We start from the raw sequence: 22601 nt of genomic DNA, 5'->3' as shown, positions 1-22601 counted from the left end.
ATACCATTCCAGTGGCGTATCCAGACCTTGAGCTAAGGGGGGGGGGGGGGAGGAGGGGCGGTTTTTTTGTCACTTTTATTTTTTTTTTTTTAAACCCTAAATAAGGGGTAACCCGGGTCCCCCCAAGCATTTCCTTTAGATCCGTCACTGCATTCTTTTAGTAAGAAAATACCCGTCGATTATAAGAAATAAACTAGGTCATGACAAAAGTTTTCCAAAAAAAAAAAAAACTTTTTTTTTTTTTTTTTTTTTTCTCGGTGGCTGTGTTCGCAAAATATCGCAGAATTTGAAACTTTCTGGATTTGAAATACCCCACGACAAACTCATGATTTTTCTTTAGTCCCACACTCTTCAAAAATGGTTACATTGTTTCTTTAGCAAATTTTTAGCTAGCTTAGATCACGGCCTTTGCTTAAGTCCTCTTATATGTACGTAGGAAATGCCCAGTCACTTTCTCGATGGTTCCTTAATAATGTTTTTCACTTCCAGGTTCCACTAAACGACATGTTCGGTTACTCCACCGATTTACGGTCGCAAACACAGGTACAGAGTTTGTTTAGAGTCTAATGTTTGCTGGTTGGTCTTCCTCTATTTTATTCCTCTGCGGAAAAGAAAGAAAAAACGATATATTTATTTATGTTGTCGCCCAGATGCAAACGCAGATTAAGATAAAGGAAGGTATCGGGATGCGAAGTAATGTTACATTTTAAGATATTTGTAAGTGGGATAGAAAACATTTGCGTTGAGGATCAATATCAGTATCTTGGCAACTGCCCACCTACCCCTCCCCTAACCCAACGACAGTCAATTGATGACAAGGGTTAATGTTAGGTTAGGGGAGGGGTAAGTGGGCAGTTGCCTAGATACTGATATTGATCCTGCGTTGAAATACCCATATTCAAAAACAAGTTTGTGGTAATTCCTTCACAGGCTGAAAGGACGGGGTGGGAGGTAAGGTGGTTGGAGGGTTTTGTTTGTTTGATTTTAAAATTTATCTGATCCCGTCAAAGGCCTTGTAACATTCTTATGAACCCTCCTTCCCCCCTCCTCCCCCCGTCATTTTTCTTTAGACTTCCCTCTCATACTCTGGTAGCGACGACTGTTCCTCCTCCAGTTCCCCCCCCGTCCCCCCCCCCGAAAACCATGTGACACCCCAAGAAAATCCTTTGGTTTCTCCCCTTCTCGTTTCGGTGATGAATATATAATGGTCCTTGAAGAAATGAAGTAAGACACAATGATCTCAAATTATTATATTTCAAATTTTCTAGGGAAAAGGTGAATTCACAATGGAATACTGTAAATACTTGCCCGCCTCACAACAAGTACAAGCGGAGCTGATAGAAAAATTTAACGTGGAGAGACTCAAGAAAGCCAAAAGATAGCGTACGGCTAAGCTATCATCCCTCCCCTCCCTTGGTTATTTTTTGTCACTACTTCCGCTGGAACTTACTTTTGTGGTTGCGCAGTCCTGAGATTTAATACAAGTGGCTTTACAAAAATCAGAACATTAATTCGATATCAAGAGTGATATATTTATTTTAGCGTTTACTGTTAGCCAGAACTAGATTCCTGTTTTAAGAAAAGGGGAGTTTCTCTTTCCCTGTATTTTTGCTTTGCTTTTTGTCCAATCAAGTTTGTATCGATCATTTCGAAGCTTCAATATTCCCCACGGGCAATCCGCCCCCCTTATATTTGATTTTTGAAGATTGATTTGTTCAAATTATCACTGCCTGGGGGCAAAAACTGTGCTCAAATTATCTATCCAAGTGCCGGATTTGATGGTCAATTTTTTTGCAAAGGGCGAAATCGGCGACAGAGAATTTCAACGCGCTCGCGAAAGTGGAACGTTTTACACCTCCATATTAAAAGATATGATATACCAGTATTGCGATGGAAAGACTTGACACTCTTGGTTCAAATTTCCCACCTCAGCTTGGTAACGTTCCACCTCTCGAGCACGGACAACGGTCAAATCCCCGTGAGTTGCCTAGGAAGGGATGTTGAAGCTGAGTGTTGAAGCTGCTGAGAATGATCTTGTCGACATATAAACTTACGTGACACAATATTTCAGTCCGATTTCCAAGCGGGCGAGGTTTATCAATCGTAAGTAGATAATAGAGATTTAGATTGTGACTAAAATGATCATGATCACGCGGTTAATGACCTTTATTTCAGAAAATTTTAAATATCTCACGCAACCTCGTTGCTAGACCCCCGTTCCGTCCGACGATTCCCAAGTGACCTTGGGACTTTCCGTGGGTCACGTGCCAGACCGAAGGAACAAAAGACTTTTTTCTTTTTTTAATTAAACTCTAGATTAGTTTTCATAGTGGGCATGGCGCATATGAAAGTATACAATGGCTCATGGAGCTGTTTTTTTATGTGCGTCAAGAAAGCTGAAAGCGCCTCGAAAATTGCGTTTTTACCGAGCTAGTCGCTATGGTCTTCCTCAGCCGCGTTTGGAATGTCGCTCTGCGTCCCCTCCCTAAAATAACATTGCGCGTGACATTTCAAAGAACAGCTGCCAAATATTGTTCGAATTTCAAAACGAATCATCAAGACGAGTCATGAAAGAACAAAGTCGCAAAATGAAGTGCATAATAGAAAGTTTGTTTCTTTTGCTGACCTAGTTAAAATATTTTGCTTTTAAAATAAACAGTTGAACAATGTTCATGCTTTGAAATTCTTCATTCGCCTTTTTTTTAATTAACCAATCTACCACAGTTTGTTTACTCGAACAGATTTCGTAAAACTTATCATATTACTTTTTTACTGTTTTGACAATTTTTGTAAAATTCACGAATGTCAAAAGCTCTAAATGTTTCGCAATGAAAACCGCTCGAGTATTAATTGTCCATACCGTAAATTTCTGTGTGATTTTGATCGTTTAAATGTAATTGGATTTCACTATACAGTAACTGAAAATTAAATTCCTTTAGTCACGAGATAAAGGTTTCGATCGGGCATGGAAAGAAAGAGAAAGTGTTCCAAGTTTAACGAAGTGAACGAAACATCTAGCGAACCCTGAATTTACCATCCCTCGTTACGTTGCATTAATCAAAAGATGCGAATTTCCTTGACGTGAGAAATTTCAGTGGCCTTTTGCCTTGGCCCGACCCTAATCGACCATTGTTTCAAAACTAAAATATTTCATGAACTTCCTCGGGCAAATACTGCATTCCTAATCTGTTACGTGCCATGTAACGGCCTCCTAGCCTACAAGAAGAAAAAACTTGACTTTTTGAGGTTCTCTGGTGGAAGTATTCAACAGATTTCGATGAAACTGAAATAAAAATTAAACTACGGTATGATAAAAATCTCTGACCTTCGTTCAACAGTCAGCGGGGAGTTGTCTCTAGTTTACGTTTTTAGCCCGCTACGAAGTTAAAAAATCCGTGTTCTTAAGCCGGTCGAGTTCTACCTTGACTCATCGTTAATGCTAAAGCAGAACGAGAACTCTAAGAAACAGAAATAACGTTCTCCTTCTTTATGCTGCCTTCTAGTGTTTCTGTTTTCGTATCCATTCTTCGTGAGCGGTTTTAAACGCATCTGCAAGCGCCAAGCAAACTGCTTTTGCCGTTTCCTCTGTCTTAAAAACAAACGCATGACATTGGAGTTCTCCTTGTTGTTCGGCGATGAAAGAAAATATCATTTTGTTTCGGATGTCTGTACAGCAGTAAGCAATGTCAAACAACTTATGGCAAACTTCTTCCTTGACTCCCGGACCTTGGTCAGTGACTGTGATTCCACGGGAGATATTTGACGATATCACAATCGAAACCTTGCGTTTCTTCCCCTTTCCTTGAACACCATCGTGTAGTTTGTCTACGCATCTTGCACTCACCGAAAGTCCATTTTCGGGCCGCAAAAACTCTACCACTTTTGTCTTTCCGAGATATCGCGCTGTATAGGTAGGTTCTTCATCATTCAGCTGGTAATATCCTCTGGCTCTCTCCGACGATAATTTCCGGAGAATATTGTTGTTATTGTTGATGGCCATTACAAATATTTTGGATGTGGCGTTAAACTGAATAACTTAACTACTTGTGGAGACAAGAGTAGACAAGACCTTCGCATTTTGCCCCCGAAAGTGAAGACAATAGACTAATCTTGGTCGTCTCCAATGACTGTAGCTGATGTTTATTTAGGGGTGTGTACGACATTAAACAGATGTACTTTTGTCTTTTTAACGACAGTCAAATGTTGAAATCCGAGATGAACAACAATCTGCTCTCTTTCGCAATTCGCAGCCTTTGTTTTAAGATGTAACGCAACGGTCCTTTTTCTAGGTGTCACACAACGATTCCTTATTTGTAGGCTGCTAGTTTAGCTAAGACTTGTAAACAACAATGAGCTTTAAAAAAAATAGGAGGAATTTTCTCCATGAAAAAAATCATGGCGTGCATTTGAGGGATTAGCCGATCAACTGATCACATGAAACTTGAAAGGGCATTATCTCACTTAGCAACCTGATGACCGTTGAAAAATTTACGAGAAAAGCAGTGCCTTGCTCCTCTTTGGTTTTGGCTGATAAAACTTTGTAGTTTGAAGTAAGTGATCGCCAACACAAACAAAAAACTGGAGGCCAAAACAGTGTAGCTTGAGGAAACAATTAATTTCTTTGGAAATTTCGTATACTTCCGGCTCAGACGCTAATCGCAAGCGTGTTAAAACTTCCTGTAGTTTTCAGAGAACACATGATCAATAGCCATTAAGTAGTGATGAATATGAAATAATGTTATAAACAAAGATATGTTCGGTTGGTCTGATGATGATGAAGAAGAAGAAGATCAAGAAAGAGAGCTTTCTCCATCTCATACGAAATCAAGTATTGTCACGCCATGCGCGACAATCGTACACTTTCTTTCAGGCATGCGTGACAGAAACTCATTCAAGTGAATATCAAACATCCGCAAATCTTTTGTGCATAAATCGCCTCGTAAAATGCAGATTTCTTTCTCATTACGTGAACAATCGTGTTTAAGACAAAGCAGTTATATTCAAAAAGCCACCTGCCTTGGAAGAAACGGATTTCTGAAAAAAATCGAGACGACACGTGAAAAAGACCTTACTTCGGTCGATGTTGGCGCTGAGACTACAGAATACATTTTATTACGAGTCTTCCCGTTATTGGTCGAGGCTAACAGTTACGAAGCATAAACTGAGACAGGGACGTGATACTTAAACAAGGGAAGACTTTCAGAGAGCATAGGTTGTAATAACTCGTTAAGAGTTACCATAAGTTGTTTTAGCTCCAAAGAAAGATGACGTTGGAGAATTTGTATCTATTTTTGCTAATTTGTTGTCTTCACATCGCTGTACTTGGAGTTAGCCCTGTCAGAAAACTTACCTCAGAGGACTTGAAAAACATTGGGGAATCCACGAACCAAGATTACATTGCTGTTTTCTTTGATAAACCATGTAAGTTTACCTCCTCTCATGATTATTGAAGCTTTTATCGCCTTTAGGCAAGTATTAAGTAATGCTCACTCTGTTTATTTCCTGTTTTCGTTAGATGTAGTTATTTATGAATTGTTTTATATTTTGTCTAAGCTATCAGAAAGGGGAATCCAAAGTTTGCCAAAGAATTTGACAAATCGTCGGACATTTTAGAGTCATTTGGAATTGAATTATGCAAGGTGAAGACTATTTTACGCTTTTTAAACCGAACCGCTGCTGGACTTAATCGATATTTTACAAAATTATCGTTGCTCCCAATTACTTCCCTCTAGATTACAACTAAAACGAAACTATTTCAAACACATCATGTTTACAATCGAATTGCAGGTAAACTGTGCAGAAGAGTCCATTTCTCAATGTTCTATTAAGGAACGAAACATTTTCGTGTACAGGTAATGCTTTCAAGAAATGAAGCCATAAACGCGTATTGTGTCGCATTGAAGTTATCGCAAAACCATCAACGTTTTGACTCGAAATTTATTTTATTAATTTGACCAGGAAAGGCGATCCGATTCCTTCAGAAGGAATCGATGTCAGCCACTTGTTCGACGAAGATTCGATCGTGGCTAACCTCTTACAGTAAGTATCATAAAGCTTGCCGAGAGATTATGAGTGTGAGAAAACAACACGTGGTTTGTTTCTAAATTCGACATTAAGGATTCATTTTTAACTCCCTGTAGCTTGGATGAATTTAAAAGAAGAAGTATCTATTGATTTTGGAAATTGGCAATCGGAACGTGTAACATTTTCTTTTGTTTAATTTCCACACTTTATATTGTTGCGACTTGTATTTTTCATAAAAATCGAAGGCCTTTGTTTGTCTTTTGTAATCCTGTTCTTTCAATACCTGCAGGTGGTTTTTGCGTATAATATGATTTTGCCCATATATTAGGTTTCATATATTAGTTTTCTGTGATATAAATTTCTTGAAAAAAATAGCAGACATTTTTGAGCTTTCAGAGGCTGGTAATAATTTGTCATCCAAAATTTGTTAATTATTTTTACTCAATATAGCTGTTTTCAATACCAACAAATTCCAATTATGTAATAGCTATTACGAAAGACATTTAATTGGTTTCCTTAAAGTCAAACAAAAAGATATTCAGATATTCAGGCAAACCACTGACCTTATTATAGTTGTTAAATACAACTTAATTCTTCTCTCTTTTTTTTTCTTGTTCATTTAAAATCCTTTAAATGTGTGGCCTTTTGACCTTTTTACTCTCACCAGTGATCAAACTGTAGTTTCTCCTTATAATATTATTACACTGTCCAGCGGAAATTTGTTAAGAAGTACTAAAAACATCCCTTATGGATTCTTGTCTGATCTAGTATCAAGTTCTCACAGTTAGAATTATAAGTAAAGTGTGGCAGATAGTAGGGAGAATTTGTATTGAGATCCCAGGGAAAGATTCCACTGAACAATTGTTTCAACAACCTCTAGCTGTTTGAAATAAGCATCAGTGCAGTCTACAATCTGCCAAGCACAATGTATGACTCTATCCAGGGCAAAGTGTGGTATGTTTTGTGTTCACTCATCTTTCTGGCAGCATTGTGTTTGTGGTATAGCAATTTCAGGGCCTGTATTTAAACAAGAGGGCCAGTATGTTATCCCTAATCCTTTACACCTAAAGATCAACATACATATTCTCCATACTGTTCTCTATACATTTCACAGGGTGTTGACACAGAGAATTAATTTCAGAATCAAGAGCTTCTGTAGTTGGTGATCAACTCCTTTATTCTCATGACCTAAATGTTTGATTCATGGGTGGTACTGTAAGGAGAAGCTGGACATATGTCACTCTCTAAGGATTAATCTGTGTCTCTTTTTCTGTTCATGTCTTTATTTCAGGTATGTGTTAACTGATCACTACTATTTCATTTTTGACGAAAACTCATTTAATAGAGTTCTTGCTGTAGAACAGGGATATAAAGATGTCGTCATCTGTTATGTCAAAGGACTAGGAATAAAAGGTGACCCTAGTTTTTTTTCTTCATAACCAACACCTGTCTTATCACCCCCTCACAATTAAGTGTAAATTAAAACCTCTTGCTCCAGTTGTCAAGGGGTCCTGTCTCACAGGCATGAATGTTACAAATTGACTTTGTTTGTTTGACAATCTGTTGTTAATATTTGAGCACAGAAGAATTGGAAATCAAACCCAGTCTAACAGTTGTAATTACAAATGTTTTTAATCCTTGTGCAACACCTGGAGGTCTTAAAACCTGCTTCAGGTTACCATCTAAAACAAAGATTTTCCTTTACTTTCCTGTCACAACCACAAGGAAAAAAATTGTGCAACTTCACAATATGATTTGCCAAATTTTTCCAGTTCCACTTGAAGCAATTTTTTTTCACAATTTTTACCCTGAAAGTCACTGTCTCCATTTTTTTATACTTATTTGCTGGATACAAAGAGGCCACCTTCTGGAAATATGAAACCTTAAATTGCTTGATTTTCAATTAAGTCCCCTTTTATCTCCATTTCCATTTGCCTCTTAGCTAGGTCATCTAGAACTAATCTCTCTCCACAGACTGAATACTGAAAAACGGCTGCAGATTATCCAAAATGGAAAGAAATTCACCAAGTTACCATGACAATGATATTTGAGATCTGAAATTTTTAATAATAGGATATAGTTACAAACTATACTGCAGATAGCAGGATTCCTTTTGTACCTAGTGAGAGACTCCTGGCTTACTTTTGAAAAATACTTCATTTAAATCCCTGACTAAATACTCTTTGGATACCTTTCAGAATTTTAAAGCGAGTTCTTAGAGCATTGCATTCAAATTCAAGATGTCAACATTGTTTCCCAACCACACATTCACAAGTTATGATTTGTTGAATTAAAATTATCAAATGCTGGTGAAAAGATACTCTCAGTGTGGCCCAAAAGTATCTGATGAGTATTTTGGCCATCTCATGACACAGTATCATACTATTAATAGCTACTGAGTGTTTTTTCAGAAGTATTTGAAAATTTTTTTGAATATATTAGTTGGTAAATTAGTGACGTGTTATTGCTGTTAGTGTTTCATTTTCAGGTTGAGTATACACAATGCTTAGCAGTTGGTTTCTTTTTTCTTTAAACAGAACATCGACACTTCCTTGAATTAGTACATTACTTTAAAAACGAGGTGTTCTTTGGTCTCACAACAGATGAAGAATTGGTGAAGAAAATTGGGTTAGTGAAGAAAATTCTGTTAGGCGGTACAGGTCTTTGTGCTTTAAACATTGCTTTGGGATTGTGTGGTTCATTTTGTTGTGGAGGTCCTAGATCAGAACAGAGTCACATTGCTCATCTTGAAATGCATCTTTTGTGATCAAAATAAATAGTGCAATTGAATTTTTATTGTGTTATGGCCACTGGCCTGAGAAATTAGCATACTGTAGATAAGCAAACTGAGATACCTCATTTTGATAGTAATTAGCATTTCTACTGTATATGCAGTTAAAATTTTTTCCTCAACATTCTTCATACATTTCCTTAGACGCCAGCTGGAGAATTTGTTTTTAAACAATCAAGCTTCCTCAGTTGGTGATCATTTCCTTTATTTTCATGATCTTAATGAATGATTCAGCTGTATTACTTTAAGGGGAAATTTGTGGGGCTTGAATTTAGGGTTGCTAAACTTTAACAGCATGCACATTTCCTCCATTTTGATACTCTTCAATTTCTGGAATTACCCTTGTAAGCTATAAGCACTTTCCCATATTTAGCCTCTTTGATGATTTTTTTGCAAGTTACTGATCTCAATTATTTTGTCTGATCTTTACAAACAGTCTCTTCACGAACCAAAAGGCAGCTGTATATCTTTTTCACTGTAAACAAATGAAAAATACCCAAGGCAGATGCCCATCCACTAAGTTTACAGGAAAAGTTGAAAAAACTCCATTGATAAGATTTGTTAGGAGCCAAGAACTTCCGAAATATGTGAGTACCTGTTTAATGATACAAATAAAAAGTTTTTCTGGTGATGCTAATGTCTGGAGAATTTAGATTATATTCTCAACTCATGCCCTAAACAATTTTTTCTTGCCAATTTGTATCTGTTTCATCCCATAAACCGCATTCATTAACATGGGTGCTTGAGAGCTAAAACCAAAAAATTTATTCAACTATCTGGGAAGAGATAACTCACACAATTTTTTATGGACTCTGAGTAAACTTTTCTTTGGTTTTATCTCTTTTTAACCATGTTTGAATTTGTTTCAGTTGATTGCTGTGACAAAACTCTACTGCAGTAATGAAAATTTTTCACAAATTCACTTTTTTACACCATGGGAATTGTGATGTCAACTTGTCTCCCTTACATGTTGCCAAGATTGATTTACTGCTTTATGTCTCTAGGCCTTCCCACTCACAAAAAAATCCAAATTGCTTTTTCTCTGGGATATTTTGCAAACTTTAAGGGAGTTCTATCCCAAAAGAGACTCTCAAATCACAAAAGGAGGGTCAGTATCTATTTGTCATTGTTTGATCATGGTTAGGTCCTGGGGAGATATTTGTACCTCACTTGGTTTTTATAGACCAATAGCAAGTTATTTGATAATTGGGACACAAAATAACCAAGTTTTCTTTAGGTTTAAGGTTATGCTGGGTCATTGGGATGTGCTTGTTAATTTGGTAATAAATAATTGATTGATAATAATTGGGACACAAAGTAACCAAGTTTTCTCTAGGTTTAAGGCTATGCTGGGTCATTGGGATGTGCTTGTTAATTTGGTAATAAATTTTTACTCAAACTTTGATGCTGGGAAGAAAAGAAAAGGGTTTCATTAATGGTTAACTTGCTGGACTCAGGATCAGAAGGTCCTGGTTCAAGACCTGTCCAGGTCATTGTGTTGTGTTCTTGTAAAAAACAATGGTATATGTTGACAGTGCCTCTTTCCACCAAGGTGTATAAATGGGGACTGGCTAACTGTTAAGATAACTTGACCAAGTGCTGGAGGGTGATGTTGCACTGACTGTCTCCGAGGGATGAAGGGGGGTGGCATAGCCACACTCTTTGTTGCTTTATGCTGCTTAAACTGGTACAATCTTAAGAAAATAAGCCATCAATGGCTTGTAAGCTGACTTCACCATTTTTGAGCAATTCTTGTATGCCTCTTGCAGGTAATTCTTCCAAGTAACAGATCAACTGTGTTTGACTCCCTGCAACCCCCTGTCGACAAATTGTTTGTATTCACAGATAAAGTTGCTGATCTTGACACAAAGGAGATTGAGCAAATGGCTCTAGAGTTTCAAGGTGCTATTGGAATGATACTTGTCAATGTGTAAGTTTTCTTGGATTAATGTCAATATCTGAGTAATTGCATACCCACCCCTCCCCTAACCCAACAATAGTCAACTGATAACGAGTTTGGGTTAAGGTTGGTTTAGGGGTAGGATTAATATCAGTAACTGAACAACTGCATACCCACGCCTCCCCTCCCTCCTTTTCTTAGATTAATGTCAGTATCCGAGTAATTGCATACCCACCCCTCCCTTAACCCAACACCAGTCAACTGATTGAGTTTGGGTTAAGGTTGATTTAGGGGAAGGGAAGGTGTGCAGTTTTTCAAATATCGACATTGATTTGATTCGTTTTCTTAGACTCACAGAAGTGACTCTTTGGCTGGTTTAAGTTATGTAACCAACCCCACTTTATAACTTTTCCCTACTAAGATCTTGTTAGTAATTCTCTTTACTGTCTGCCATACATTTCTGTAGAGGCTGGTTCAGAGAATGTGGTATTGGATCAACTAATAATCCCCCAATTGATATTTTTCTTAATTCTCTTCACGTTCATTCCCAGAGCCCCTGCAACGTTTGTCCAGTGTAACGACCGCTGGTGAAGTGAACGGGGGCTTTTGGAGAAAGATTGATACAATTGTTGTATTACACAAATTAATGTTGTTTTTTTTAATTTCTCTCTTTGCAGAAATGACCAAAAAGACATGTTAGCGTCGTTTGGTTTGGCCCAAGACAGCAATTTTCCAACAGCAGCTTTTGTAGCAGCAAAGGGAGATGGTGATAACAGGGTATTTGCATTTATAACGAGATAAATCACACTCTCGTAACATATAGTTTCTTGAATTTTGTTTAGTCTGTTTGGTATGTCACGCAATACTGTCAGCAAGTTGCGTGACACCCTAAAGAGCGACTGTTAAAGAGACTGTAGCTTGCGGGGAGGATGTTATTATTAGCGCTGCTGGATGCGCGTTTCTCGGCCCGCGGAAAGATTTGAGACGAGTCGGGGAATGGTCTACCGGGGGTCTGGCACCAATAATCAGTACCAGACCCCTCGCCGGCTCTCGCCGCTCCTGGCCTCGTATTTTTGTCCGCATAAAGAAAATTTCTTGCCGAAGCGCTAGTTATCAAGGCCTACTCATAAACCACTAAGGTTGAGGAGGGATAGTTCTGTGGGTTAAGTACCGTAAGCTGGACTCATTTTGATAACTGTAAGAGGAAGTCTTCAAGAAAAAGCCTCCATGAATTTTTTTTCAAATTCCAATAGGTTGGTTCTCAACACAGTACTGTGCTTTTAAAAATATTATTATTGCTTTGTTTGTTCGTTTGTTTGTTTTTATATTTGTTTTTTTAATCTCACTTTTCTTGTTTCACTTAGGAAAGTACATGAGTTTCTTTCTTTCTTTGATACACTTATCTTCTCTAACTAACCAAATGTCCTTTTTTTTTCATTCCCTTAGACATATATAGAATTGTTCCCTGAAAATATCGCAAGATTTACTTTAAATAATTTGAAACATTTCATCAAACCTTTGATAGATAATCCTACTGCTGAGTACAACAGAATTGGTAAGAGTTAACTCAACGTTTTTTGTATTATTAACTTATTTCCAAAGTAGTTGATTTAATGAAAGATTGAAAACGAAACAGGCATCTTCTATACAGGCGCATAAAAGTCCCTTGGTGGTTTAAGAACTGCGTTATTATGATAGCGGTTGATTGTTCACTGCATAGGAGAAAAAGAATGTGTGATCACCACAATTTCGAATCTGACTGTTTTGAGGGAATAATGAAGATTTGATTCAAACTCATTAAGCTGTCCGCTTATATTTTACTCGCCCAATTATTTGTTTTTGCTTACCGAGTTCCTTGCAAGGCTACCGCCAGCTAAGGGAGTCGATCTCGCGTACTCAGATGCCCTCAGTATATCTTGGAGCGCTTTCTGAAGAGGTTTCATTTAACAAGAGGCTAAAGTACAGGGTTATTGCAACCGCCAATAAGATCACAATCCTAGGAAACCAATCAGAACTCAATTTAATTCACGCGATCGGCCTTAAGCGCGGGAAAACTCGGAAAACCAAGTCGAGGTTGATTTTACAGTTGCATCTTATTGGTTGAGGGAATGACATCAGTTTATTTGATCAATCACAGAGCGTAATGAGGCAAAAACAATGCAATCCCTGATGACTATTGACACCAATGAAGATTCATCTACTGTGTTTTATTGATTGATTGATATATTGATTCATTTAGCCGAGGCCTCGTCTCTTCAGAAGCTCACATACGCAAGCTACAAAGACGCTATGAAAAGCTTGGATACGAACTATCTCTTTGCACTGGACTTTTTGATAGTAGTTTTCTGCAAGGAAGGTAACTAATTACAGAGATTTACACGCACACGTGTACTAAATTTCTAAAGTTCGAGTCTGCATGCATCTCTGACCAGCGTACAAAATAGTCGTCATTTATGTACTTTTTTGAGGCAAGCGCGGGACGAGCGCGAAGAGTCACGCGCCACTCTCTCGCGCGTAACTCTCATATCTCGCACGCTTCTCTTAGGCTCTTACTTTCTTGAATTCGTAAGAGGGACGCCCGTGATCGATTTTTTCGGCCTGCGCTCAGAGAAAAGCTCCAGCTTTAGCTTCAAATTCTTAACTTTTAGACATGCCACTTTTGCCATCCTTGAAAATCTTTGCCCTTCCGACATGCCTACAGCATTACAACGCATTCTTGAAAAATCTTGTAAGTACAATTTAAGTCGGAATGACAGTTTTAATGTTTTGGTTACTGCTTTAGCAACTTTAACTGCTTTTATTCATGAGTCACATACTTAAACTAACATCTCTCCTAAATACATCACACACCTGAAAATGGCACCTCTTGCTGGTTTCTCCTTGTTTATGGCGTGCACATGACGATAGATTTCAACTTTGTTAATTTTTGTGTTTATTTTATTTTATTTTTTTTTTCGTAGACCACGAACCCTGTGAGAAATTTTCCAGAACGTTACGACGTATCGTTCGCACTTTTGATAGGGGTGGAGAGGGAAGAATCACCTTTGCATATGTCAAGACCACGCGGCAGAAAAAGATGTTTGTAAGTTTTTGGAGTTAAGCGATTGTTCTTTGAAATCTGTGTTGAAACCGTAACGGAATCCTACTCAACTCGTTAATTCTTAATCCAAGAAGACTTTGGCATGATTCACTTCGTCTCTCGAGATTTAGGCAGCTGTTTATTTACGATGTATGGAATATCGATACGCAGTTGCGGAACCAAACTTAATTTATAGTAAAAGCCATTTAGGCGAACAGAGGAAATTATAAGGAAAAAAAGCCAACTTAATACACAGACATGTCAACCGCTCGAAGCGCGGGAAAACGCGAGTGAACAAGTGTTGATCAATTTTAGTATTGCACCTGATTGGTTGAGAAGGTGGCGTGAGTTTTCTAGACCAATCACCGGAAAAAGAAAAGCGAAACGAAAGCAATCCCGGATTACTCTCCACTCCCAATAAAAATATAGTCTTGGATTTATAAGTGATTTATTTCGATGAAAGTCTCGCGCCAGGTTAGGGAACAATTAATTTATCAGTATATTTTAACCTCGATAACAGGAAATTATTTCAAGAGTTAATATTTTGAAAGCTTATCATTTGCTACTCTCTGTCATTTCTTCAGGAGGGAGAAAAGTTACCTGTTGTTTATCTGTATTTGACCAAGTCCGAAGACGATTTCATCCAGCACACAAGTGAACTTGAATATGAAGCAACGATGAAATTCATAACCGACCATACAAAGTAAACAAATATTTCAAACACACTCGTAATAGGCTATTTCCATCTCTTCTCCTACTCAGTGAAACTCAGAGAACTCAAATAAAAAATCTTAGTTTCTCCGTGGAGAAGATGTCGTTTCTTCATTTGCTTTTGTTTTTTTGTTTTGTTTATTTTTCAAAGTGGAGCGAAACGTTTTGGGCTCTCCTTAACAGCGATTTATCGAACTGATGTTTAAATATCCCAAACTCATATGAATTATTTATTTTCCAAGGATCAAGAGGCCTGTTTCATTACCAGCAAGCTTGTCAGATGAGGCACTAATTTCATTCCCACACACCAACGAAGAAAACGAAGATAGCGAAGAATATATCGACAAACTAGACGAGGAGGAGGAGAGCGAATCGGAGACATTTCAAAGCAGTGAAGAATCTGTGGATGAAGTTTATTTACCAGGTATGATGCTCGTTTCGCGAAAGTAAAGTGTAGCTTGGGATTAAACCAGGTTTAGATCAGCTTAAGCAGCACCAAGTGTACATGAAACAGTCTGCCGATTACCTCTTATACTCCTGGTTATCTTCTGCTCCACATTTCGTTCCTTCGTCCCTTTGTTTTTTCGTTTGTTCTTCCCTTCGTCCTTTCGTCCTTTCGTCCCTTCATCCCTTCATCCCTTTGTCCTTTCGTTCCTTCGTTCCTTCGTTCCTTCGTTCCTTCGTTCCTTCGTTCCTTCGTTCCTTCGTTCCTTCGTTCCTTCGTTCCTTCGTTCCTTCGTTCCTTCGTTCCTTCGTTCCTTCGTTCCTTCGTTCCTTCGTTCCTTCGTTCCTTCGTTCCTTCGTTCCTTCGTTCCTTCGTTCCTTCGTTCCTTCGTTCCTTCGTTCCTTCGTTCCTTCGTTCCTTCGTTCCTTCGTTCCTTCGTTCCTTCGTTCCTTCGTTCCTTCGTTCCTTCGTTCCTTCGTTCGTCTCTTCGTCCCTTCGTCCCCTCGTCTCTTTTTCCCCTCGTTCTTTCGTCCCTTCATCCCTTCGACCCATCGTTTCTTCGCTTCTTTAGGTTATTCCAAGCTTGTTTTTTCTGTCGTTGTTGTTTCACTTTTCTTTTTCCTCTTTTAACTGTATTTCAGAGGAAGAGACAGAAGACGATGAAGTTTCGGAGGCAGTTCTAAAGGCAAAACCCACTGTTGTACCTGAGACCCTGGTGCCTGCATTGACTGACAAAACGTTTGATGCCGTCAAGAAAGAAAATGATCTATTGGTAGTAGACTTCTTCCAACCATGTAAGTTGCTTCGGCAAATTATGAAATTGTATCTTAACTCTGATCTCACCTCTTGATGTGGTGATTTGTCGCATCAAAATGCAATCAATAGAAGGAAGTATAGTTTGTCTCACGATTAAGTCACTTCTGTTAAAAACCAACCATTCGAAGCGCACCAATATGTTTTGCAAGATGACGTGTGGCCTATTGACCTAATTTTCTAAAGAAGACTCGATTTATGCTGTTCAAACGTCGCCATGCGTGTTGCTGCTTTCTTTATTGTAGCTGTTTTTCTTTGCTGCTGGTCAATTGTATTTTGCCCTTTCTGTTATTATAACTCGAGTTTTACTCTTTTTTTTTCTTGGAAATTCGTCCCCTCAAAAAATTAGGGGACAGAAACTTTTATTTCACTATTTGATGATGTTATGGACATTTTTCTAGTCGATAGTTAAGAAGTAGGATAACTCGCGACCTGTCCACTTTCTTCTATAACAATAGGGTAACGTCAACGAATAAAGTTAAGAGCCTCGACTCTACCAGATTTCCGTGGCAGGAAGTGACCAGAATTACAGCTACCCCCTACCCCCTACCCCCTCCCCCCTCCTGGATGGGATGCCAGTCCAAGGCAGATTGATGTTCCCCTGTTTTTTTTTGGTACTCGTTTATACTCCCGGGTGGAGAGAGCATGGGGAGAGTAAAGTGTTTTGCCCAAGAACACAACACTTTGACCCGACCAAATCTAACCGTTAGACTGCTGCAATCAGATTTAAATGTAATTTTTTTCTCGCTTTTTTTCGTGAAATTTAACTTTCTTTCATTTCATTTTCTTTTCAGGGGATGCACGTTGTAAAGCTTTTCTACAACCATATGTTGATGCTGCTACACACATAAGTAAGTATCTGCAAAACTTACTACTCATCGAACCTGTACTAAGCGGTCACCCTGTATTTAGCGGTCAGTTGTCAAAGTCCCGAATTTGATTCCTCATAATCACAGTAATTTTCACGTCTATTACTGAGTCCCAACGGCCTATTTTTATTGTCTTCTACCTGTATTGAACGGTCATCTAAGGTATGACCACTCAAATGAAACTAAGAAAAATATTTCAATTAATTTTTAATCCATATTTCTCTCCCAAAATTAAAGTAAGGAGTATTTTCGAGCGAGATTCTGCGCATGAAGTGGTCAATTGTGACATAAAGTGGCGTTATTTATTGTCTTTCGAACAGGAAATTTGGATGTGGGAAACTTCGCCATCAAATTGGCTCGTGTGAATTGTTTTGATTGGACCGATGTTTGCCAGTCGAATAACATTACGATTTATCCCACAATCAAGATGTACCGGTAAGTTTCGCCTGATTCCTGAGAAGTAACAGCCTTTTCCTATGATGTGGTCTAAATGCAATAATTCTTGATTTCCGTAAAACAAAAGATTAAAAGGGTTTTATGGATCTGGTACGTGGCTTGTCGTATTTCACCACTATGAAAAACCAGTGCTTCTTTAACGATATTCTTAGCTTTTAATCTATTTTGAGGGAAATTCTTGCAACATCGGGAGAGCAGTAAATTCAGAGAAATTTTGGGAGTATTCGGTGCTAACCGACCTCTTGCCATTGTTTTTCCACAGTAAAGATTCTGACGAAATCACTTACAGAGGACCGTTAGACAGCGATCATCTGGCTAAAGCCGTTTTGTTGTAAGCAGACCAGAATTGTAGTTGTTATCAAATGATGGGATTTGGATACAATGAATACGTAGAAGTCTATTGCTAAAGAGACTATACATAAGTGTTTTTGTACCGCAAACGGAGAGATTTCTTTTCCCTGGCGCTTTTTACAGATGCGTTCTCTGTACCGCAGCTTTCTTCCCCCTCCCTCCCCCCTTACCCCTTACTGCGTTCTTTGTTGTAAGATCACAGGGCGCAAAGTGTAAGTTGGGTCGGGAGGGGTGGGGGGGGGGGGAGAGGCAAGCTGCCCGGGTAAATAAATAAGATATAAGTTTGTTCTATTCCAAACGATTTTGCCTCATTGCCAATAGTCAATCATACTCTCGCTCTTTTGTCCACTTTTCTATTTTTTATTTTGTCAGGTTGACAACCCAATAAATTTTTTCAAGGTTGATGTTTTAATATCTTTTTTCTTTTATTATGATAGGCTTCAACCTAATCAGCCTCTGGCGCTAGACAACAAAGATGCCGTGGAAATGTTTCTAGATGGTCGATTTCCCTCCTTGGCAAAGACCGCGACTGACATAGCAGTTGTGGGCATGTTTTTGGATAGGAGTGACAAAGGTTGGTTCTTGACTGAATCACTTTGGGGCCCTCAGGGTAGCGTGCTTAAGAGAGAGCCCAGGGTTCGAGACCTGGCCAGGTTACTGGGCTGTGTTCTCGGGCAAGAAACTTTACTCTCAAAGTGCGTCCACCCAGTCTACCCCCTCTAAATGCTGAGAGGGGGGGACCTGCCTCTCTCCACCCCAGGCCACCTCCAGGGGTACAGTCGGGTACTAGCGAATTGTCAAGGAAGCTTGACAAAATGCTGAGGGGGGGACGGACCTGCAATGCATTAGCCTCCCAACCAGAGGGAGTACCAATACTCCTTTTCGCTTAATGCGAAAGTGACTAGGAAAACTCTAGCTGGATGAGCCACTTGACACAAGCGCAGCCCTTTTTTCTAATAAACTACCTCAATAAAATTCATCTCACAGTTCTAATCTAGTGTGCTGCCTTCTTTTTTTAGAATTTGAAGCGTTTAAAGCTGCAGCTAAATCCCTGCACGGCAAGTTTCTTATGGGTTACGTAACAAGCGAGACAGCGGAAACACTGTAAGTTCTTATTCCTATCTCACTCAATTGAAACCCACAGTGCTGGTGTCTAATGAGGAAAGGCGATTTGGTATTGCAAATTGGATCGTTCACTGAGCAACAATGTTTGATTAAGAGCAAGAGCGAACGGAGAGGGGAAGGAGAAGACCAATTCGAGTTTTTCTGTAGCTGGGATTGCACCATTGCTATCTCTTCAGCCACTAATGTTAGCTAACTTTTGGTTACAGATCAGCAGAATACGGCCTGAAGCTGCCCGCCATTATGGCGTATAAACGAAATGATCCATTCAAATCAGTGGACGTATTTGAACCCAAGTTCACCCCACAGGCCATTGTTGATTTTGTTCTAGGCGCAAGCTTGCCGTCATTTGTAAGTATTTGAGGTGGAATAAATAATTTGAGAGAACTATAGACAACAACATCAGTAAAATTTCTCTAGCGGAGATGTCTGTCCCAAATGTATTCGTTTTTTTCGGAAATTGTTATGGTTATGATTAACTGATAATAGGACTTTGTGCCGTACAATTCTGTTTGTAATCATACTCGTGATTACAGACATAATTGAACTCTACCCAGTCCTATTATCATTATTAATAAACCACTTAGGATTTTGCACTTGCGTTACATGAGAAGCACTCGTTTTTAGCCGATCAGAAACGCGTAATTTTTTCTTGCGCATTATTACCGATGCAATACACGATAGATTTTTGAACAATTGGCCAGTTGGGTGTTATCAGATATTTCCTAAAATCCATTATCGCAAGTAGAAATCGAATGCGAGTGGTGTAATTTTTATAGCAAAAATCTTCTAGTAGTTCAGATCTTATTTACAAGACAGGTTCGTGTTCTTTAGTTTTACCAATGCATGCTGTTGGGAGTCTTTCTTAATTCAATGTTTGTGATGGAATAAATAGCAAGTAGCATAGCCAATCGCATTGTAGCATTTGTGATAGACCACTGGAAGATTTACAATGAAATAATATGTAACTTTTGAAACTCATTTTTGTAAGTAACTAGCGTTCACTGTTACGTTTTGTGCTGCAAGGATAGAAAATCGCAAAAACGAGTTTCCAGCTGAAATTCCAGTTGTGAAATTCACTGACCTAAAACATCAAACCCCTCGCAAAACTTATATGCTATTTGACGTAATGACTAGTTTTTGATGCCCCTCTTTGCAGGGCGAGCTGACACCATTCAATCTTCCAACATACTTATCATACAAAAAGCCACTACTGATAGTTTTCCGAGCTGATAGTGAAGACTCCGTCATAACACCTGTCATGACAAGGCTCGCACGCGACAAGTCGCTGCCATCTATTTTCCTTTGCTGGATGCCCGTGTAAGTAACTACATTTTTTCAGTTTTTTTGTAATCTAGTCAATAAAGAGAGGAATGGAGTTCTCACTGCGCTTGAGGTCAAGTTTGATGTTCGTCCCTGCTGTAATCCACGAGAATGCCCTCGTAACTATCGTTTCTACACGAGTGTTTCTTGAGTATTGCAAGTCAGCGAGAGGTCTGTCGGGATCTAGCACTGATAGTGCCAGATCTTTGGCAAACGTTTCGTCGACTCGTCTTAAGTCTTCCCTCGAGCGGAGAAACGCGCCTCTTGCAGCGCTAATGACTAGAGCATACTCGGACGCTATCATTACCTAGCTAACTGCTAGGGTTTTTTTTCCAAAACAAAACAGGCTCAAGCGAAACTAGGATTGCAACAAATTATTGCGTCAGTTTCGAAGGTGTAACAGGCAATTTGATCATTCATATTTCATTTCCTTCGAATTCGCTTAACCGTAGCATAGAATCCCATCACTAATGTACGCATGACATGCGAAAAATTGGTATGACTGGAAACTAGTAGCCAGTTAAACAAACCGGACGACTTGACAGCAGAAAAAGTCCTGTTAACAGGTCATTCCGCTCTTGGCACGTAGTGTCCGTTTGGCTTCGTGCTAACTTCTGCTGACTTTACGAAATTTTTAGTTAGCGACGAAAATATTTTTTGCGGCTAAGATTTTTTTTTGAGATGAAAAAGCAGTTTGGGTATTGTGGTGTCAGTTTTGAATTACTGTGTAAGTTCTATGGAATTTTTTATTGAGATTTTGGTGGTGTGATTGTTTCAGATATTCTAACAAAGATGTAAACGCTGAAATCTTGAAGTCCTACGCAGGAACTAGTGATTCTCTTCCCGCATTGGTCTTGGTGAATCACGAAAAGGTTTGTTAAATAGTTGTGTTGTTTGAATAGAGATATTTCTATCGAAGTATTTAAGGCAATCTGTGTTTGCTTTGGTTCTACTGCACCTTGTGAAAGAAACCGCTCCATCCTTTCAACCAATCAGACGCAAAACGAAAACCAACCGCCACTTGGTCACCCGCGTTTTCGCGCGCTTCAAGAAATTCTGGCTTCTCATGGGCTAATGATGATGTTAACCTTTGCTTTGATTGGTCGTTGTAGTCAGTTTTCCACACTAACTTGAAAAACTGCTGTATTGACACCCACACCAGTGGTATGAGTAAAGGGTCAATTGTTGACCTCATACCGGCAGGAACTTTTCTAAATTTACCATTAGTTTTTTTTCAATTTTTTATTTAATTTTCATCTATTCGATTGTTCTTAAAGGGAACGGTGCATCTCTTCAAAAACGAAGTTACAAAACAAGCAGTAAAAAACTGGGTGGAGAGCATTCTTACCGGAAAGGAGCAACCCTCTCGTAAGTGCTACAACATTTCCATGAAATTTCCCTCTTTAACTAATCGCCTCTGGTATTTCGTTTCCAAGTAAGATGGCTACTAGCGAGGCGTTCCGGCTGAAATGAGAAATTTCTAAAGGTTTTATTTATTTTTTTTACATCAAACTCTGTACGTTTTTTGTTTGTTTCTTTTTGTTTTGCTGAACATCCTGGATTCGATTTTTTTTTCATCGCACACTTAACCGCTGCCTTGTCAGCTCAGGTGGTAGAGTGTCCCGGACTACCGTGAAAGAGGCCGAGAGTTCAACCCTCAGACAAGACCAACGCTCAGGGTCTTAAAGTAACTGAGGAGAATGTGCTGCCTTTGGTATGACATCGACAAATGGCTGGGCATTTTAGTCTTCTCGAATAAGGACGATACACCGTAGTAGGCCCCTTCTCCTGCATCCTCTCGGGGCTGGTTACTAGGGACGTTAAAATACCCACGTACCTCTGGCAAAGAATAGGGAGCGTGGTTCCCGGTTTTTTGCGATCTGGCTTTGTTAATGTTTGTACGGACCGCCATTACTATCAGCTTAAAGCTAATTTGGGTCTGCCTGTCTAAATATGGCAAATAGATAAGTGAAATAAGTAAATAAATCACTTCAGCGAAGTTAAATTTACGTTTTAACCACAGGGCTCTTCGCCGATGGTGAGTGGAAACCGCGTTTGGAGGGATACGATTTCCTCCGAATGATAGACGAAGAGGAAGAGGAAAAAGAAAGACAACGATTGAAAAAAAAGAAAGTAGAACGAGCTCTCAAAGAAAAGGACGATATCGACGAAGAGGAACCAAATTGGTCACCACCGGAAGCAAACGAGGTTGAAAAGCGTGACCGGAAGCCAAACCGCCTAAGACGACCGGAATTAGGGATTACACGTCGGGATGAACTCTGATCAAATGTTTGAATGGAGATTATTTTAATTGATTGTTTGCATTCAGAAGTTGTACCTACTTATGCAGCTGGAGGCAAGCAGTTACAGATTTTCCCGCTAAAATCAACTTCCGGTTGAGTTTTAGTACTGTCATCTACTTGAATAAAACATTTGTAACGGTCAGATGCTTAATTTAATTTTACAGAATACGAATTCGAGATATAAATATTTCCGTCTATCGTTTCTGTCAACTTAAATGTAGGAAACATGTACAAATGAATGAATAAATATCCTCTTCTTGTGAGATTCTTAAGGGTTCCCTGTATCGAGAGGTACGTTAAGTCTAACCCTTTACACTCTAACATCAGTATGTATATTCTCCATACTGTTCTATATACATTTCCTAAGGTGCTGACAAGGAGAATTTGTTTAACAATCAAGAGCTTCTTTAGATG

General features: G+C 39.0%; 3 protein-coding genes across 8 annotated transcripts in view; 2 read left to right on the top strand and 1 right to left on the bottom strand.

The window, feature by feature from the left end:
- Positions 1-2683, top strand: part of LOC131771047 (elongation factor G, mitochondrial) — a 30295-nt gene extending 27612 nt beyond the window's left edge. For all 6 annotated transcript variants that reach the window (XM_066168064.1, XM_066168063.1, XM_066168067.1 and 3 more), the window contains 2 exons: positions 490-543; positions 1269-2683. In XM_066168064.1, coding sequence (XP_066024161.1) covers positions 490-543; positions 1269-1382 — 168 coding nt within the window. In that variant the 3' untranslated portion in view covers positions 1383-2683. The remainder of the gene's footprint in view (positions 1-489; positions 544-1268) is intronic.
- Positions 2670-4148, bottom strand: LOC131771049 (low density lipoprotein receptor adapter protein 1-like). Its single transcript, XM_059086805.2, has one exon. It carries the CDS (start codon positions 3998-4000, stop codon positions 3500-3502), a length of 501 nt encoding a protein of 166 aa, XP_058942788.2. The 5' UTR covers positions 4001-4148; the 3' UTR covers positions 2670-3499.
- Positions 4149-4725: 577 nt separating this feature from the next.
- Positions 4726-22452, top strand: LOC131771053 (thioredoxin domain-containing protein 16). Its single transcript, XM_059086808.2, has 25 exons — positions 4726-5421; positions 5554-5639; positions 5788-5852; positions 5959-6039; positions 7316-7437; positions 8562-8652; positions 9252-9402; positions 10585-10745; positions 11393-11492; positions 12162-12270; positions 12955-13071; positions 13676-13797; positions 14379-14497; positions 14748-14929; positions 15592-15744; positions 16558-16614; positions 16953-17067; positions 17351-17419; positions 17877-18013; positions 18459-18543; positions 18771-18912; positions 19721-19881; positions 20663-20756; positions 21162-21252; positions 21908-22452. The coding sequence occupies exons 1-25, from the start codon at positions 5265-5267 to the stop codon at positions 22165-22167; spliced, it is 3027 nt and encodes a 1008-aa protein (XP_058942791.2). The 5' UTR covers positions 4726-5264; the 3' UTR covers positions 22168-22452.
- The last annotated feature ends 149 nt before the right edge of the window (positions 22453-22601 follow it).

This window comes from Pocillopora verrucosa, chromosome 6, assembly GCF_036669915.1.
Source record: "Pocillopora verrucosa isolate sample1 chromosome 6, ASM3666991v2, whole genome shotgun sequence".
Taxonomy (NCBI): domain Eukaryota; kingdom Metazoa; phylum Cnidaria; class Anthozoa; order Scleractinia; family Pocilloporidae; genus Pocillopora; species Pocillopora verrucosa.
The sequence above is the reverse complement of the archived record's forward strand: the minus strand, read 5'-3'. Positions and strand labels throughout refer to the sequence as shown.

Excerpts from the sequence above, each read along its gene's own strand:
- LOC131771053 (XM_059086808.2), top strand. The coding sequence starts at position 5,265 with ATGACGTTGGAGAATTTGTATCTATTTTTGCTAATTTGTTGTCTTCAC. Across the intron at positions 6,040-7,315 it reads ATCGTGGCTAACCTCTTACA|GTATGTGTTAACTGATCACT; the intron begins GTAAGTATCATA and ends TCTTTATTTCAG. Across the intron at positions 15,745-16,557 it reads AGTAGACTTCTTCCAACCAT|GGGATGCACGTTGTAAAGCT; the intron begins GTAAGTTGCTTC and ends TTTTCTTTTCAG.
- LOC131771049 (XM_059086805.2), bottom strand. The coding sequence starts at position 4,000 with ATGGCCATCAACAATAACAACAATATTCTCCGGAAATTATCGTCGGAG.